Raw genomic sequence first — 20606 nt, 5'->3', positions numbered from 1 at the left:
ATTCAATATGAGTTTCAAGCTATAGCGTGATACTGAAACTTTCACGTTATAACATGAAACACACACACCATTACCTCATTTGTGACCCCTCTGGTGCAGAAGTTTGTGTTACTGCTTTGATGTCATTTTACACAGGTTCAAATGAATTCTTGAATTATTTTGTTAATAAATATTTAATGAGTCATATCATCATATACATTTTATTGGCATTAATTATAAATAAATGTTTACGGTGTGATAAGAGTGATAACATGTTTTAGAAGCTAGTATGCACAGATGTGAATACAGGTGTGTCTTGAGATTTTGGCTCTCCCTTTGATGTGTGTTGGGCAAAAAAGTTTGAAAACTGCTGATTTAAAGGCTTTTTGATCAAAACATATGAACATAATACCTTATTTTATTTTAATTAAGGTGAACATTCAGAGAAAAGTAATTGTATTTGTCAAATGTAATGCATTACACTACTTAAAAAACTAAATACATGCAGAAAACACAGTTAATACTAATTTAGCCCAAATCTAAGATGAACCTATTAAATCCTGTAAAACAATCCCTTGAAATATAATTAATTTATAATTGCAAAAATGTAGAACTCTAATTTAAACCAAAATCTCAATCTAAATGTCTCAAAATCTCCAAACTAATGTGTAAAATCTTTAATTTCTGGATACAAGACACCTTGAATTAGATTAAATGTGTACCTTTGAATTTTCGGTAGGAGTAAGTCTCTCCTCCATTCCATTCCATGGCAATAAAATATCCATACATCCATGTTATGCTGTTGATGGGATTCATCACAGAGCCTGGTGTGAGAACAGCTTTGTCACCAGTTTCCCTGTAGAGTGGTTCTCCTGCAAAATATAATTAAATATAAACAAATGTATCTGTTTAAAGTCAAGATGAAATGAACAATACCCTTTTAACCCTTTTAGATCACATCTCCAGTCATGTTGTGCATCAATTAAACCATATAAAATGTATTGTGTCACCAGTCTGTCCTGTTTCACTCTGAAATACTTCACAATATGAAAGTTACATATTCTCAAATTGTCTTTTCATCTGGAATTTAATAAGTGAAAGGTATTTTTTTAACTCAATTGTATCTTGCTCTAATTTTATCATAGACCTACTCTTTGTATTTAACTTTTCTGTCTTATCTATAAAACAATCCATTCTACTCAGAAGTATTAAGATTATTTCTTTACTTAAATCAAAGCCCAAAACTGTCATGAGTAAATGATCCAATTATTTTGTAAATATGAGTCAGAATATGGAGGCTTTTGAGGGCCAAAACTAAACATATACATACATAAATAATCATATGCTTAAAATAAAATAGATGAATAAATAGTTATTTGATTCTGTCTTTTAAGTATTAACTTGGAGCATCAATATCATTGTGAATGTGTTTGAATATCAAGTCACCATAGTTAGCTTAGCATATGTTAAAAAGGTTAAAAAGGTTCACTTTTCAAATTTGTCTTAAAACAACAGTCAGGAGCCTAAATGAACATTAACACGTTTTTTTCTCTCTGTAATGATTCCTCCTGTTTATACTGACCATTAGAAGATCTCTTCATAATGCATTTACAATGGAAGTGATGGAGGACTAAATCCACAGTCCTCCTTCTTTGTAAAAATGTATTTAAAAGTTGATCTGAAGCTAATAAGAAGCTTCAGATCAAGTCTTCTATGTTTCAACGTTACAGTGTTTTTAGTGCCAAAGTCTCTCTTTTTGTAACTATACTTCCACCACAGCTGATTAATAATGTTAATAATGAACTCAAAGCTCGACATTCAGTCACATGAGAAAAAACATTAATATGGATTGATACATTAAATGTGTTTCAGCAGATATGTGTTGGTATGATAACTCACTTATGAAGGGGTTGAGGACTTTTTCACTGCTGTTGGAGCTGACTGGGTTTTTAAAAGAACAGATGAACCACTGCTTAGTTTCCTTCTGGAAATTGGGAGAAAAACAATATTAGCTGAAAGCTCATAAAGCAAATGTGCAGATTTTTTGAGGAACTGATTTAATTTATAGTTTAAGTTAATTTCAGAAATAACAGTCTAAACTACACAGTCTGGACTCTGCTTCAGCTGGTCATCAACTGATGCCTGAATATATGAATCACTTTAAAGACTAGATTCTGGTTTATTGTTGCATCATGATTTATCTGTTAGTGATGAGACACACAAACATCATGATCATGTGTTTACCCATGTTATTTTGAGCTCCTTGGTTGAAGGCCAAGTCGTGTCACCTGACGTCCACCAGTAAGTGACTGGTTCAGCTCCTGCAGTGTTGCCACTACAGTTGAAGACACAGTAGCTCCAAGCATCACACCATACAGAGAGGGAGGGTTTAGGGACAGGAGCTGATAGAAAACAAAACAAAAAGACATTTCCAGTTATAATATATATCAGTTTTAATAAATGAAGACAAACTTCACAGACATTCCTCCACTTACAGATAACTAGGAGTTGAATCTTTCTGTTGACTTTATTGTTGATCTCTGCTGTGTAGATGCCGCTGTCGTCTCCAGTCAGTCCTGTGATCGTCATCTCTCCACTTGAAATGTTCAGTGAACCACGATCTGAAAAACAGTATGTTGTCAGCTACAGTCATTTATTTGTAGTGTTGCTCACTTAAGAGTGGGCAGCTGGAGAAATGTGCACTTTAAAACACTTTAAATGTTTGTAGATGATTTTCATACAGTAAAACTAGTTTGATTGCCCACAGAAATAGTGAGTGTTTTTTTGTAAAGCCTAATTGCATTTATTTATCGATAGATACTTATGTAATGAAGTGATTTATTTTGGATGTTTCAGATGACAGTCCATTATTTTAGGAAAAATCTCTGATAAACCTTTTAAATAATATATGAATCCCTTTTAATCCAAATAATCTACATGTGAACATATTCAGAGCCCTAATTTAAACCAAAATCTCAACCTAAATGTACCAAAACCTTGAAATGAATGTTTAAAACCTTTGATCTCTGGCTACCAGACACCTTGTTTTAAACTAAAGTGGTACCTTTGAAGTTTCGGTAGGAGTAAGTCTCGTCTCCATACCACTCCATGGCAATATCAGCTCCATGTTTCCATGTTATGCTGGTGATGGGATTCACCACAGAGTCTGGTGTGAGAACAGCTTTGTCACCTATGTTCCTGTAGAGTGGTTCTCCTGCAAAATATCATAAAATAAATACAAAGAATGCCAAATTTCTGTTTAATTACTGAAATGTATTTTTTCTTTAATCAAGTGTGTCGTGCTCTAGTTTGAGTAAAAGCAAAACAGAAAGTAAAGTACATTATTTACCTCTAAAATGTCATGGAGCATAAATTAGGGAACTCAAAATTACTCAAAATAACATGCAGGTTTCTTTAAAGCCCCCCTGTTTAACATTTACAGCAGTATTTAATATTAAACACATGATAATGTCATTCTTTAGCGTTTAGTGTTTGTTAAAGTATTTGTCAAAACCTGTAACTCCTCCTTTGACCTTCAGAACTGGAATCAGATAAAGAATGACAATTTAATAAAAACAGTTAGATACCTTAGCTAATTAGGCAAAATACCCCTTTAAAAACTCTTAACAAAGGATTTATGAACCCTCATCGTAACAACTTAACAGCCACTACACACAGTTATGACAGGCCCTGTACATTTCCGGTTGATACATAGACGTCTTACATTAAAATTGAAATTGAAAAATATAACAAAAACTACCCTAGAAATAAGACATCATGTTAATTTGTTCAACATGTCAGATTTAAAATAATAATAATAATAATAAATGTAATAATCTAAAACTTACCTGCGCTGACAGTCACTGCGACCCAAAACAGAAAGTGAAACCACATCTTTCTGTTCTCAGTTAGGCTTCAATAGAAGTGACATACGTAAATTCACAGTGATTCCGATGATATTTAAACATAGTTCAAGTATACAGAGATGTATAGCTGTACTCAGAAAGTGGAAAAAGTTTGAAAAGTTGCTGCTAAAAGCGAAAGCTGAACTTGAAGGGTGAAAGGAGAAGTGAAGCAGCGGAAGTATCAACCAGATGCAATGCGGATGCGACCCAACAGGAAGCACTTTTTATAGTCATAAAAACCTCACACTGTTAACAGGTCTCAGCCCACATGGAGGGGAGAACGGGGTTCATTAGATGTCGGTCTCTAGAGGGCGCTGTTAAAAATTGTTGGTAATGAAAGTTTCAGAATTTGGGTGAAAAAATCATTTCTGGAATAAACCATCTGACATTGAAGTGAGAGGACGTTTAGTGTTTTTCATATGAAAAAAGTAAATATCTAGGTTTGAGTGAAGTAAAATGTTTTTAAAATAAATATCTCTGGCACTCTGCTCCTCAGACAGTGGACTATTTGCTACACCTCACACCAGAACTGCACTCTGTTAAGAAAACATTCAGTGCTGCATCTCCTCAGCTGTAGAACACACTCAGTGACTGCATCCTCAATCTTTAACAGTCATAAAAGGTACACTGAAGACATATCTGTGATTTGATTTATGTCATACATTCTCTCTGTACCCATGTCTCCTGCTGACACTGTCAACTGGCAAATAAGAGAAAAATACCAGATATTTAAATATATATAAATGTCTCCCAATTATTTTTCAATGAACCACCTGTGGCTATCAGCAGCAGGAATCTTTGGCATGTGCAGCCTTTGGTTTATAATTGTATGCACAGTTCACACAGTCTAGTTACCTTTGCTAATTATTGAACTGTTACATACTGTTCATATTCTACACCTTCACAGTATTTTCTGGGTCAGCACTGGTCTAACAATCCCCTAATAAAAAGTGTCTATACCAGATGTTGAAGCACAGATGTGTTCAGAAAGCATCAATAGTGGATCTGACTGATCAATAAATGTGATTAAACCTTGATTCATGTTTCAGAGAGCAGAGAGTGTATTTTTTAGCTTTTACACCACTAAACATCTCCTATCACACAATATCATGTCCTATTTTACCTAAGACATGAAAATATAACATAACAATAATGATGTAAAATGACAAGAACCAGTGGCGGCCGGTCAATGCGGGGCGCTGGGGCGCCGCCCCCATCAAATATCTGGCCAAAATCTACTTAAACATATTAAACATAAATGAATTAGAAAATGCTAAATAATTATGAAATAAATAGTATTTGTTAGCAAGATGGTCCTGTTAGCCTCTAAGCACCTGTCATCATTCATTTTAAATCGATTCCAAATGGTATTTTATTAATTTCTATATGTACTTCCTGTATGCGGGGCGCCGGACTAATGGAAGTCAATGCAAGCCCTCAAACTTTTGACAAGCATGTGACCTGAGGCTGCTCTCTCATTGGCCTGCGTCACGTTTCCCACGGGGCGCAGCTCAGTGCGCCCCGGACACGCCCACTTTTATTGGCAGCGAATTGTTGTTGTTTCATGTTTTTTAATCTACTGTGATTGGACAGTTCCGGCTGTCATTCACGCCTTCCCGTCAGCTGCTGTCACCCAAACTCCTGCTGACGGTAGTTTCAGGAGATGACGTTAAAGTGGAGCCGCGGAAATTAAAGAAGATTATTTTGTAATTTCTCTACAAAAAACTAATTTCACAAGACTTTCACTAGAAGAGAGAAAGAGGATAAAGCAGCAGCAGGTGATGGAGGAGCTGAGAGTTTCTCCTGCTGCTGTTATGATAAACGGAGCTGGCTAGCTGGATGCAGTGTGAGTTATTCCTTTTATTGCTTTATCTGTTTGCTGTTTCAAAGTGTCAGCACCGAAACGTTGTGGACAACGACAGGGGAACGAGACCTAAAACATCTCTCTGAAAAAAATCAAACAGAAAGCTGCAGCCATCGAGACAATAGCATGGAGCTAAGTTGTTTTTAGCAGACTTAGCATTGCTGAGCTCTTTCTGCAGCTGTTTCACCACATCTGGCCACATGTAGACCTCTGCTATGCCAAGCTCCAGAAGAGGAACATAGATTCAGTCAGTGGCTGCATCCAGCAGCTCCAACAGGACATATAAAAGATCAGGTAGTAGCTGCATTGCTGTTATTAATATTGTAAAGTGTTAAAAAATACTTTATAAAAGACATAACTATGAAGTGTAAAAAACTAAAATGCATAAATTCAGGATAAGAAATGATGGAAGTAATTTTGACTATTACAGTTGATTTGGGTACATTTCATTATTAAAATAAGTTAAATAAATTATGCCTAATCACAGCAGTGTATAGTGCTTAATGCGCCATCTATTGTCATGTTTAGGTATTGCAACAACTAACAGATTACAGTGAAATCAGGACTGAAGACACAATAACTAAAATATAGGTGGTGTCTCTTTTTAAGCATATTACCTTATTGGTAACTCTGCTTTAACTGCTTCTATCTTCAGGTGACGTGAGTGAAATGGGCATTTTATCATATCTGGTTATAATTTTTTATTCCTCTCTCTGTGGGTCAGAGATACCATACTGGGACAAACCAGGGGACATTATAGTATGTTGTGTTGTTTTTAGATTAGTTTTTCTTTCTTATTTATATTTTTTTGCTGCGGTATGAAGTGGTGCTACGGCTTATTTGACACTAACCCTAGGACCACCAACCATCAAACTGCGCCCCCCCAAACATTTTTGTCACCAGCCGCCACTGACAAGAACTTTATTGTATAACCATTAGAGCCATCAGTCTTCACTGCTACATCATAAAAAGAAATCCTCATAACTACTATCTTATTAAAACTAATAACTATTCATGATGCAGAACAGCCTCAATGGGCAAAATGTGTAGCACCTATACAAAAATATTTTGGCCCACTTTAGGAACAGTCATCGAATTCCAGAGTAAAAGACATTTGGGGTGTTTTTACAGCTGTCAAACGGGTCAAATTTGACATTTGTGCACATTAGCTTTAACTCATGTCATATACATGCTGACAAATGAAGTTCTGTCTCCACCTGACTAATGACATCACTGCACCTGCACATCACCCCTCCTGGCAGCTGCTTTTTTTCTCTACAATCATAAATAAGTTGTTTTGTGTGTAGCTGTAACATGTAAATGCTTCTAAGTTGTAGTGAGTGAAATCTTCCTCTCCTTGTGACATGATTGGTTGTGACTGCTGAGGAGCTGGTGAGGAAACCCTCTGCTGTCCATCTTCACAGATAAAACCAAAGTATACAGGCGAACAGCATTACAGGCCCAGACGTGTGATGTACACTACTTACCATTAGTGTTTCCTTAAAGTGCTGCACCTCCGCTCCACGCTGCCTTACACATTTTCATTAAATATTCCTGATAAATAAATCAGTGCACACACTCACACAACCACATGGTCACACACACACATACAGAAACATGCAAAACACTGTCAACATCCTGATTCCATTGCCCTCTGCACTGATTTCACTCTCATGCATAATGCATTAGCTAAATGCTTAAGTTGAATTATTAGGATGTTTTATTCAGGAAGGGGTCGGGACTGCCTCTCCTCTCCCCGTTAAGGAGGGTCGGTCGGAGTAGGAGGGGGAGGGGTGGTGTGCCTAAGCGCTCGGGCACTGTGGAACATGATTTGGATTAATTAGTAATGGTGAGTGTAAGGTGCTGGAGATGTAACATTAATGTAGACAGGCTGAGGGCTACCGTGCTAACAGCTGCTTCCTCTTATCTGCTAGAGTGGAGGAGATGCCTGATTTCAGAGTTTAATCCTCAGGTCAGTGGAGCAGCAGCTCAGCCTCGTGTCCCCTCTGAGACACCGTACACACACACACACACACACACACACACACACACACACACACACACACACACACACACACACACACACACACACACTGGACAGTAATGGTCTTTAATCCAAATAGACATTAAGTGGAGCTTTCATTAGACACAGACTGATAGATCAGTGCAGCGGTGGTCTAATCAATAGACTCAAATATACTCAGTGTATTATAATTATCATCCTCACTGTCAGCTGAGTTTTAATGTCCTGAGGGTAATGTTGTTGACATGCCTGCCAAGAACTGTTAGCATTATTTAAAGGAATATTCCAATAGTTTTAGAAATACACGTATATGCTATTTCTGAGATTGAGTGGGAAACAGCTAGCTAGATTTTAGCACATTGAACTATCGTACAGGAAGTAGTTCCTGGTTCCTTTGGTCAAAACACGAGTTCCTCAAAAGGTTCACAGTCCCCTGGAAAAGTTCCTACAATAGTAATGCAAACAGATCAAGCACCTAAGCAACAAGGTTTAGATGTGTTGGTAGGAGTTTTTTTTTTTTTTTTAACTTTATGCTAAGCTAGCTAACCACATCCTGACTCTAGCTCTGTTCTTAGCATTATTATTTCCATCCAGGGGCGGACTGGGACAAAAAATCGGCCCTGGCATTTTGGACCAGACTGGCCCACTACATTCGATAACGCACACCTTTTCGGTCTTTTGAATGTGTATACCAACTGTGCAACTCTAGAGGTGTTCACAAGTTATTTTTTGCAAGTCCAAGTCAGGTCTCAAGTCTCTCGCCGACACTAAATCAAATTCAAATTCTGACCTTAGAGCTGTACAATCCTTCATATAGGACAGTATGAAAATTGATCAATTGTAGGTTCACTATAGTGAATCTACTTTAATGTGATGTGAAGAAACACACACTAAGAATTATTATACAAAAAATTATTATTTTAACAATGTTGTAAAATACAACAAAACGAACAAAACACCCCAACCATGGTGCAAGAAAATGAGAAGTTATACTAACTTAAATTGCACAACTTTGTGTTTTTTAATAATTAGTAGAACAGGCAAAGGTTAAGGTGAAAGGCAAAAACAGCATCAAAAATGTGAACATATAAGCCAACTTGTTTTTACTGTTGAGTGTGATATCCTTCCACATTTCCACTAACTAACTGGTGTGTGAAGGTAAAGGTAAAGGAAAAAGACATTAGACCCTTCATATAGCACCTACCTTCAGCCCTGCAGTGCTGGCTCTCCCTGCATCACCCTCACCACTGTTAGCTTCCAGCTCAACTTCATCTGATCTATAATATGAAAGCAGTGGACATAAATAAGGTATATTAAAATACTGATGGGAATGTCAAGAACAACTCCTTTCTAGATGTGGGAGATGTGTAACGTTACTCATTTTCAAGTTACATGGGTTAAGTTAATAGAAAAATCATGTTCTTTTACAACCATTCTGTATTTAGTGTCAAATCGCTTTTGGAAAGTCCGCCATATTTTCGCCAGCCAACGTTTACCTAGCAGAGTGTACTAGTTGTTGAATCACAACATCAACTTAACATCAACAAGTATAACGTTAGACAGAAAATATAATTATCCTTCTGGACAAAATCATTACCAACTCACTTTCCTTTCTTTATTTTCTTCCCCATGAGAAAGAAATCACTTAAACTGAGCAGCTGCCGTCTTTTCATTTTAACCTGTATCCTGTCGCCCGCTGCAGGCCGCTGCCTGTGTTTCCCGCTTCTGGGGCTGGTGACAAGACGCTGTAATGCGCTTTCAAAATAAAAGCAAGTGAGTCAAAGATTTAAAAAAAAAAAAAAAAAAAAAATATTTTATTTTTTTGCCGAATGCAATACGCAGGCAGGACCAAAGCGAAAGTGTTTAACAATGATTGGGCCAGCCCAGTGTCTATCGGGCCGCTGATCTACTGTTTTTATGGACCAATATATATATATTTTTTTTAAGTGTCAGAACTGTAGGCCCAAATAGAACATCGGTCCACCGGGAAAATGCCCGGTATCCCAGATAGCCAGTCCGTCCCTGTTTCCATCTAGCTCCCCCCCTTCCCTATATAGGTAAGCAAATACATTTATTTCCCCAAATGGATTTCAAAAATCACTTACTTCCTTAAAGGGGATGAATTCTGCACATTTCCAGGTCTGTATTGCAAAAAACTCCTTATTTAATTCATACTGACTCTTAATGGAGTTCAGCCTGTGTGAAATAAGTTTTATCTCTTAAAGACTGCCCGCTTTAAACTCAGTGTCTTCAGGAGACTTCCTCCAGGTTCTTGAACTTCTTAAATACATCTGTACATGTTCAGCTCATAGACTGTATATAAGAAATGGACGTAACGTCCGTGATGTCACCCATTGGTTTGTGGAGTGCTGCTCGGAAGCGAATAGTTTCGGATCTGAGCAGCGCCATCTTGAAAATTTCAGGTGCATGCCCGGAAAAATAAAAACACGGATTCTACTTATATGGGCATCAGGAGGAGCATGAGGCACCCTCCTGAACCTGTGAACCAATCAACCTGTCAATCACGACGTGGCCACGCCCTAATGCATATCCTGCTTTATCGTCAAATATAAAATCAGGGAGGCCAAAATGTCCCAAATGAACATCATACTGCATTGAAGAAGGCTTTAAACTAGCGATTGAGACCATAAACACATTTTGAAAACGTTTACTGAGGTTAGAAATCAAGTGAGAAGTTGGTGAATTCTCCATTGACTTGTATAGAGACGGAAGTCCTTTTGACACCAAAACGCGTCGCCCCCTAGTGGCCTTTTTGATAGAACGCCTGGTTCAGCTGGAAGCCGACTTCAAATATGCAAGTGGACAGTGTGAAAAACATATGGAGAAACCTTAGCAACAACCATTACAAACTAACTATTACAACCAAATATTTACACAAAAACACAATCTAAAATAAAGTTTAAAAAAGGAAATCTTAAAAGTTAGCAAAAAGTCAAGAGGAGCAGAGCTATTGTGTCGGGTTCCACATGAAAAAAAAAAAAAGTACCAGTACTTCCCACTCCCACTAATGTATTGTACATTTGATGTTTATTGTATATGGTATTTGGAGATTGTTTTATTGTATATAGTATTTGGAGTCAGAAAAACACTTACCAAATCTGCTGCTTCCCATGGATACTCGTATATCATTTCCATTAGTAGTTGTGTGTATACACTGGAGATGTAAACACATCTCCAAATGTCTCAGTGTCCCAGTGGAGCTGCTCACTGGTTGTTGAAGGTTGTGAATGTGTGGAACAGAGAGAAGTCATGCAGCACAGTGTTGAAGAACAGTATGTATGTTCAGATTGAGCATTCTCTAGAGGAGTAAAGTGTATATGAGGTGCTGAGAGGCATGTTTGACCCCTAAACCCCCTCAACACAGCCTTTTTCAGGTGGGATAATGGAGGCAGATAATGAAAAATAGCCCCGCTTGTCCATAACTATAATTTTAGATATTGCCATATAACAGCAGGTGATTCTATAAGTGGGTAAAGCAGGAAAATCATCCAGGTATTGTCATCATTTAGGCATATGAAATAATTTAATTTAATACTATCAATAATACTACTAGTATTCAAATTTAAAAATGTCAATTTGTCCAGTATTTTTATGACAGAATATGTTCTAAATGAATAGTTAGCTCATAGCAGCCTCAGCTAAACCTTGTATCTACTGCTAATTAGCAAATCATAGCATGTTAACAAGTTTAACTAACATGCTAAACATTGGTAATGATAATACCAACATGCTAAACATTAGTAATGATAATACTAACATGCTAAACATTGGTATTGATAATACTAACATGCTAAACATTGGTAATGATAATACTAACATGCTAAACATTGGTAATGATAATACTAACATGCTAAACATTGGTAATGATAATACTAACATGCTAAACATTGGTAATGATAATACTTACATGCTAAACACTGGTAATGATAATACTAACATGCTGAAGTTAACATTGTGAGCATGTTAGCATGCTGAGATTAGCGTTAGTATTTCACTGTTTTCAGAAACATTATGAGTGTTCAGAGACATTAACATTAAAAAGACTTGAGAAATCTTATCTTAAAATATTTAACATTTGGATTCCTTAAAAATAGCTAAAGACTTCAAAACATGTTAAAATTACTGTATTAATATTTTCTGTGTGATTTAGTTCATCTTCTAGCAAGTTTGGTTATGTTTTACATGGTTGTAACTGTTGCCCCCCTAACTTGATGGGAGTTAGGAGGATTGGCTGGAAACCCGGCTGCCGCTGAAGCTATGGCGGTCGCTGTAAATATTAACACAGAGGCAGACAACATTAGCTTCCTTTCCACTCGGCTGCAGGATTTATTCTGCTTCACAAAAGTATAGTGAACAAGTATACAATTTTACAGTGCATAACTACTTTTTTCTTAACTATTCATTACACAAATGCATACTCTTTAGGGGAATATTAACCCACCTGTATGTAGGATTTATTCTGCAGCACTGCCTCTATGGGGTTTTAGGTTCCTCCTAACTGCTATGCGCCCTCTGCTGACATCTTTTAGTATTACACAACCACTGTAACCAGTAAAGTACACTGTAATTGGCATTTACATCGCGGTTTAGAACACAATACAAATAAATTATTATTTGTAACAATCAACTGTAACATAGTCCCTTAATGAACTGACTTTTTTTAAACATTTTTGAAATTTCCTTTATATCACCTTTCAAATACATATGCTGCATTTTTTAACCCTTTACATAACACCTAGTCAGCAGAGGGCGCTGTGTGCATAAGGTATCAATAGCTAATACCAGTCACTAGCAAGACGTCAGATAGTACGAGTACTGCAGAGAAACAGCGACGATAAGGACTGATATTAATGTGTTTTTGTTACTGTTACTACATGAAGAAAATTGTATGTGCTACACAAAGGATCAGCCACAGCGTCATGCTTAAAGGTGTAACATTAGTCTCAAGCCATGCAGTGCTACAGCCTCACAGAGCTGCTAGCATGGCTGTCGGTACAATCGTGACTCAGCTTTGTTTTCTTTGGTAAACCAAGACAAAAACCATCCTATAACCTTAACCACATAGTTGTTGCTGTAACCCTGAAAACAAAGGTCTCCTACTCTTAAGGAAGTAATCATTTTAACCCACACCAGATGTTGACCTTAACAAAGTGATCATTTTAACCCAGAACATGATCTTTCAAATAAACCATTTCCCTTCTAAACTTAACCAAGTGGTTTTTGTGCATAAACTTAACCAGAACTTGTAACATCATGAAACTGCTTTATTTTTAAGTGCCTGATAGGGAATTCATTTGTTTAACTTGTACATGAAAAATATGCATTGCATTGTCAATTGAAATGCTCTATTTACAACTTACTGAGGTCAACAACTCTTTAACAGCTTAAGAAAAGATCATGTTAATATAATTGTGTCATGTTAGTACCTGTATCTATGGAGGGTTTCAGTCTTGTGTTAATAATATTGACCAAAACAGTAATTCCTCCAGATTTAAGTACAAATTAGACCTTAACAGTTTTCTTGTTTTGGATTTGTTCATTTTTATCCATCACTTGTCCATCACCTGACTCCTGAACTGCTTCACATGTGCTTCTCTTTTTATTCTGAAGACAACAATGGAAGCAAAAGCATTCCATATACAGTAGGAACAAAACAGCTGAGAAAGAACCAGCTGATGTAGTGATGTAAATATATAGAGAGACCAAACAGCTGTTGCTCAGGGAGTGGGACCCAGGGGTTCGGAAAGGACCACCCACTGTAGTGCACAGCCTGGCAGCCTTAAAAATATGCAAAGTGTGCAGAACACCAATATTACCAACTGAGAATTGGTAATATCAGTGTTTTATTCAATTTAAGTGGCGAAATACACTTTTACCAGTCCTGAAACAAATTTACAAATGACACAATTTTCACGGAAAGGGAATGCACTAAATACGGTTTAAAGGTTTAAAAATTGTTTAATTTTCAATGCAGTTGGTTGATTCGTGGGTTAAGAGTTGTAGAAATTCTGCCACCAGGTGATGCTGTAGAGTGAATAAGAAACGAGTTGTGACAGCGTTGAGAGAAAAAAAACACAGTTCAGTCTTGTACATAGCATGAGAGTAGCAGCTAGTTTATTTAGCAGCTGAGGATACATACTGGTGGACAGTTGCCGCTCACTGTATCACCTCCACGTCACTTCCAGAAAAATTTATTGCACCGGTAGACACACATCGACCAACAAATATTTTGTCATTTGGAGGACTTGTTGGTTGTTTCAGGTACCAGTAACGCATGGAAAACAGTCCAGGGAGTCCAGTTTGAGAAACAAATCCTAGAGTCAAAACATTGCACAGTAGTTAAAGCTGCAGTTGGTAACTTTGAGGAGAGAAAGGATTTAGCATCCAAAGTCCCTCCCCCAGAGGATGCTGACGTGCGCGCAACGGTACTCGATCATGGATGTGCACGCGACGTGCGGAGGTATCGGTAGTTTTGTCCTCGCTGATTGTTGTTGCTGCGCCATTACATTCTCTACGCTCCTGAAGCCGCTCTCCCGAGCTGAGGAGGAAGGGGGAGGCGGCTGTGTGCGTGAGCAGTGATTGACAGCTGTCAGACACTCCATCAGACACCATCCTGGCTCTGATTGCTTCTTTTTGTCCAGTCTCGGTGGATTCTGGCAATTTGCCAATTTGCAGTAGGAGCAGTAGATGGGACTAAATTAGCCTGTTTTTTTTTTTTACAGATTACTAGTTTCATGTAATGCTGTCTTTACATAGTGACAGTCTTATCAAATATGACAAAAAGTTACTTTTATAAGATTTACCAACTGCAGCTTTAATGATAGTCTAAACATAATTTTACAACTCTGGAAATTTGTCACGGTTGCAATAATTGTGAACATAAACAAACAGTGTTCATGTTACAAAGCTAGTTCAACTTTTGTACCTGATGATCATTTTGTATGTTGCAGCGGGGCCCTCTGCACTGCCACACTGCCCCCATTCTAATGACTGAGTGGGCTGCACTTTTTCAGGCAGGGCTAATGGCTTTCTGAATGGAAATAAAACACAGAGGACAGTGATGAGTAATTGGATTACTTTCTTTATTGAGTATAAAATGATGTCCTATCATTTCACCAGGAGAGTAATGAGAAAGTAATAATGGATCACTTTTTAATTAGTACACTGTTGAAGAAGCATTATTGTCAGTGTAGGCAGTGTATGAATACACACTTTCATATCCATAACTATTCCATAACCATGTACCATACTGTATGTCTCAGCAGGTAATGATCATTATGTTATCAATCCACCAAAACACAATTAACACTGTTGTGTGATGGCCTCTTTAGTGTGTGTGTGTGTGTGTGTGTGTGTGTGTGTGTGTGTGTGTGTGTGTGTGTGTGTGTGTGTGTGTGTGTGTGTGTGTGTGTGTGCATTTGTGTCACAGACTGAAGCCCTTAAGGGTCAGTATGTTAGGCTGCATTCATTTCCCATCGCACAATATGGTACAATTAGCAAATTAGCATGGAGTCTGACCACACCTGAACAGACACCTGAACACACAGACACACACACACACACACACACACACACACACACACTTGAACACACACACACACACGATCTGTTGCACCTATGGTAACTTGGGAACACAACCACTCTCTCTCCCTCCTGGATGTGTGTGTAACAGTTGTGAGTCCAACAGATGGTCAGATCAGTGTTGCATATGTTCTGCCCCCGCTCTTCCAGTAGGGACAATTAAAACATTACAGCTTTATTTACGCCACAGCTACACTGCTTACCTGGGGGCCATCCAGTTGTCCTCTTTAGCATATGCAGCAGACGCTTTGTTTGAGCTTTTTTTAATCACACCAATAATAATGTCTCCCAGGGGGCATTGTTGCAAGACATTGAACATTAGAGCCATATTACACAAATTGAGGGAATTATTGTATTTGTTAGCCCTCATTCAGCTGCTCACACACTCCTGGCAGGTGTGACTGCGAGCCACAATCACACTGTAAAACAAAAACATGGCTATTACAATGAAATATACACTGTAAAACATCATCCCGGAATTGAGTAGAACCAACTCAACATTGACATAAATCTATATCTACACACACAGATGTTGGCTGGTATGAACTTTTTTTACTGGGAGTACTAAAACTCTGTAAAGTCTGAACCATCAAATAATTGCCAAAAAAAACCCTTGGTCGTTAATAAGTTGATTAACTAATGAAATTCCATGCTCCACCCAATCCTTATAAAACAGTGATTTGTTTTTATAAAGGATGTGTTCATTATTCCAAATATAGTAACTGGTTGGTGAGAAGTTATGTTTGTAGATCATCTATCTGTATCTGATGGACATGTATCTGATGGTATATATCAGGTTTTTACACTGATGATGTAGAGTTCTGTTACGACCCGGCTCTAAAGCCGTGACAAAACAAAGAGGGAACACAGGCTAAAGGCAACCATGTTAATGATTTATTCAAAAATTAACAGAAGAAAATAATCAGTTAAATCAGTGGTGAGTGTGTGTGTGTGCATGAGTGTGCAGTGTGTGTAAGATGCTGATGTTGGGTGGCTGAAAACAAAAACATTAAATTTGGCGAGAACAGCAGTGCAAGAGAGAGGACAGGAAGGCAGCGTCATTATAGGTGGGCAGCACCGGGCCCAGGTGCGTCCAACTAGTGTTTTAACAGCCTCCGCCCTCCAGTTACCTGCTACACAAAAACAAACACAGGATGAGAAGAAGCTGAAAACAGAGTACCAGGCTATAGACGGGCCAGAGGACCGTCACAAGCTCTTTAAAACTCATGTATCAAATGTGATTCACTTGGTGTTACAGGGTTAATATATAGACTCATAATGACTTGATATCGAAGTGTTTATTAAGGTGAAGGTTTCTCTTTTATGCTGTGTCACTGCTAACATTACTGTTGAAACACTTTCACTCAATACTGGACCAATTCCACAAAACATTTTTTTGTCCGCATTATTTACTTAGATTGGAAAAATGATTGGAAAATATAGTCCAGGTTGAAATATAATGGAATTTTCTTTTAAGTGTGATTTGTGATCAAATAAAGGAACGGAGCAAAGTAAAGACAAGAAAAAGCCAAATCAAAGTTCTGTCCTTTTTTTTTGAAGTTCTGCCAGATTTTTTTACACTGTGAAACACAAGTTGAAAGCAGCGGGTGACAGATGAAACAGAAACATCACTGCATATTCAACACGCCTCTGATCTCTATTTGTGTGGTGTTGATTAACTTATGTATGTTCCCCGTATGTGTGTGTGTGTTTGTGTCCTTTGAATTTTCAGTGGTATATAAATCATTTATCACAATACCACATTTGTAATAAGCTCGCCTTGATTCTGTCATCGCCACCAGAGAAAAACACACTGATAAAGTTTCAGCATCAAAAATGTTCCATGTGTAATTTTGTCCACATAGAGATGCTTGTGACCTGCTTAGTGACCTGAACTCATGAAATCCATGGATGATGCAAGCTGTGAGTACATATCATACATAGATGTACAGTACACTGGTGTGAGTGTAGTTTTTGCTGAATTTTGAGGAGTCGACTTGTGTTTTTCATGCAGTGTACTTCTTTGCTTCATGGCATGAAGATAATACTTTTACTAAATAATTAGTATTTAACCCTTACTGTTCATATTCTGACTCATAATTAGTCTCTACACCAATTCAAATTCATAACTTCCCCATCAATCATTAATACATAATTGATAATCCTTCTGTTTGATTCATCTTATAAAAAAAACACATTCACAATTATTTTATGGTCCAGGAGAACATTTTATAGAATATGATGAATACAACATGTTTGAATGCTGATTTTTTATTTTTTATTAATAAACCCAGGTCAAATGTGTACATTTGCCTGTATAGGAATGTGTATCAGCTGTACAAAAAGTTAATAATATGCATTTTATTTCCCTTTTTCTGTACTGTGGGTCACATTTAGAAAGGTCCAGCTAAAATAAATGTGTATAGGGAGTTATTACAGCTTTCAAATGTAAAACATGTAAGGCCTGGTTGCCTTAAATCAGACACATGTTGTTCTTTATGAAACTGTTCTAGCACACAGCCACACATTGTCATTTGTGTTCAGATTAAACGGATGACTTACAATGTTTCAATTGTGAAGCTTGAGTTTAAATCCTCTCCCCACATGTAGTCCATAAAGATGATGTTTTAGTAGAATCAGTAGTTTAATAGTTGTATGGAGCCTCAAAAGCTCTAAAATTCTCTTTTTTTTAATCACACAAGTTAATATCTTGTAAGTGTTGTGTCATCTCACAAGTGGATGCAGAGGCCCAGGTCCATCAATGTCCAGGTTCTGATAGATGTCCAAGTCTTGATAGACATCCAGATGCCAAGTGCTGCTCATGTGGGAATGTTGGGTCTCTTTAAAATTAAACCTGAAGAGTTTGGTTTAGAACCTGCTCTATGTGTAAAGTGCCTTGAGATGACTTTGTTGTGATTTGGCGCTATACAAATAAAGATTGATTGATTTAGAAAGCCTGAGCATCATATGGAGCTCAGTCACATAAACACTGTTCAAGTTATTCAAGTTATTAACTTTGTCCTAATTTGAACCTCATTGTTTCTACATGTTTGGATGTGACTCTTTAGCTCCAAACTTTTTTTTCCTTCTTTTTTTTTAAAAATGGGACATTTTTCTTTCCTCCACAATCCCTGGAGTTCTGGATCCGGCACCACTTCCCTTCCTCTGTTTTAGTCCCTAACAGGACTGCTGTAGGTTTGTTTGTGTCCCGCTGGTTGGAACCACAAGCCTCAGGGTGATGGGTGGGTGGCTGCTTGAGTGGGTGGGTTTCTGTTTTGGGGGGAGGGGGGGCACATTGGGACGATTGCCTCTCTGTCCTAGTTTCCAAATCACTCTGAAAAAACATGTTGATTGAGAAAAGTTTTTTTTATTTTTTCTGCTCTTCGTCCTTTACCTCCCTAAGCTCCCCCTCCTCCCTTCTTCCTCCTCATTCAACCGCTCACTATCTCTCTTTCTCACCAACCTCAATAAACAGTGTCTCTTTCAAGTAGGGTAAAATGGCGGGCCATTCCAGAGTTTGACAGATTCCCGTCGTCACCGCCACTGTGATTCCAGCCTGGGCTTTTTTTGAAGTCGCTCAGAGATAAACACATTTTGAGCTGCAGGAGGGAGAGGGGGAGGAGGAGGAGGAGGAGGAGGAGGAGCGGGAGGTGAAGGGAGAAACAGAGAGAGAGCGTAGGAGGGAGAAAAAGGGAAAAGGAGGAAGGAATGATAGAGGGAATCTGAGCTGTGAGTTGTAAAGTTGGTGCAGAAGGTTCCTCTGATCTGCTGCCGTTATCGACTGGAGGGACTGTCCCACACACACACACACAGCTGGACTGGGAAGTGAAGCAGATGACCCTCGTCTGGCAGGTCATTCACATGTGTGTATGTGTGCGTATCCATGTGTGTGTGTTGGGGGGGTTTGTCGAAGGGTACTTTCAGGGACAAATTTCAGGCTTAAGACCAGTTAATTGGGGATGGCTCGTCCAGTTGGGGACAAATGCCATGTCCCTAATTAGGAAAAAAGCTGATTTTTGGGGTCAGTGGTTGAGGTCGAGGAATGGTTAGACAAGTCCTGGTTCAAGGATCAAGGATGTTCATTATCATTCCAGTCATGTAGATACATGAAAGAGAACGAAATACACTACTCAGGTCCTGCTGATGATAAAAAAAGGGAATAAAATAATGTACACCTACACAATAAGACATTAAATAAATAAATAAATAAAGTGAGCAGTGCAGTGTGCTGGCAAACAATACAATCTTACAGACTGAGAGACATTATTACAGCATGCCCTGAGGAATATAATGATATAGTTAAAATCATAATAAAAGTAGCAGCAGGATGGTAAAGAGTAGCAGTTGATGGCAGTTGAGGATCAGTGTGTAGTGGTTGAGGTTAGGTTTAGGGTAAGTCTCCAGGAAATGAATGTAAGTCTGTAAGATCCCCAAAAGTGACCTAGGACAACATAGTGGTGTTATATGTATTATGTATTTGAGCTGTAAAAGTACATGTTTTTATTCCAACCCATTTGGTGAAGAACATTTGGCTCAATATGTGACTTCTATGGGTTCAGTGCTCCCTGTGAGGCAAATAATTACTGTTGCACTGTTGCACTCGCTTGATGTGTTTCAAAATGGGGGTCTGGTCTCCCTAGGGGTACATAAAGCCATTGCAGATGGAGGGTGGCACATGAACAAATAGAAACAAAAATGGAGTGGACCTCAAGTTGAATGGATTTATGAATAATTATTTAATAACCAGAAAGAAAGCTGTGAAACTAATGGAGTCCTTTTACTGGCAAGACTATCAAGATCTATGTTAGTAAGACTACTTTTTTGACATTCTGTAATATATAAGCCAGTAGGTTTATATATTACAGGTCAGAAGTCTTCAATAGTTCCAAAGTGCAGGACAAAAATGGTACTAAAACTAAAATCGTTTTTTAAATTCAGAGCCTGTTTGAGGATCTGAGATCTGCTCCAAGTGTTACTTTAACTTTAAACCTGACTTTTCATCAGAATGCTTGATGGATAGATGGATAGATGGATGGATGGATAGACGGATAGATGGATAGATGGATAGATGGATAGATGGATAGATGGATAGATGGATGGATAGATGGATAGATGGATAGACGGATAGATGGATAGATGGATGGATGGATAGATGGATAGATGGATGGATGGATAGATGGATAGATGGATAGATGGATAGATGGATAGACGGATAGATGGATAGATGGATAGA

General features: G+C 37.9%; 1 protein-coding gene across 1 annotated transcript in view; it reads right to left on the bottom strand.

Annotated features, from left to right (window-relative positions):
- LOC133986128 (uncharacterized) overlaps nt 1-4009 on the bottom strand; it is a 45011-nt gene extending 41002 nt beyond the window's left edge. Inside the window, exons 1-5 of the mRNA XM_062425922.1 lie at nt 3828-4009; nt 3044-3193; nt 2475-2600; nt 2224-2381; nt 1879-1963 (exon numbers count right to left, since the gene is read on the bottom strand). Of these exons, the coding sequence (XP_062281906.1) occupies nt 1879-1963; nt 2224-2381; nt 2475-2600; nt 3044-3193; nt 3828-3873 (565 nt within the window). The 5' untranslated portion in view covers nt 3874-4009. The remainder of the gene's footprint in view (nt 1-1878; nt 1964-2223; nt 2382-2474; nt 2601-3043; nt 3194-3827) is intronic.
- Nucleotides 4010-20606: the final 16597 nt, after the last annotated feature.

Source organism: Scomber scombrus, chromosome 9, assembly GCF_963691925.1.
Source record: "Scomber scombrus chromosome 9, fScoSco1.1, whole genome shotgun sequence".
Taxonomy (NCBI): Eukaryota; Metazoa; Chordata; class Actinopteri; order Scombriformes; family Scombridae; genus Scomber; species Scomber scombrus.
Note: the sequence above shows the minus strand (reverse complement) of the source record. Positions and strands in the feature narration are given on the sequence as shown.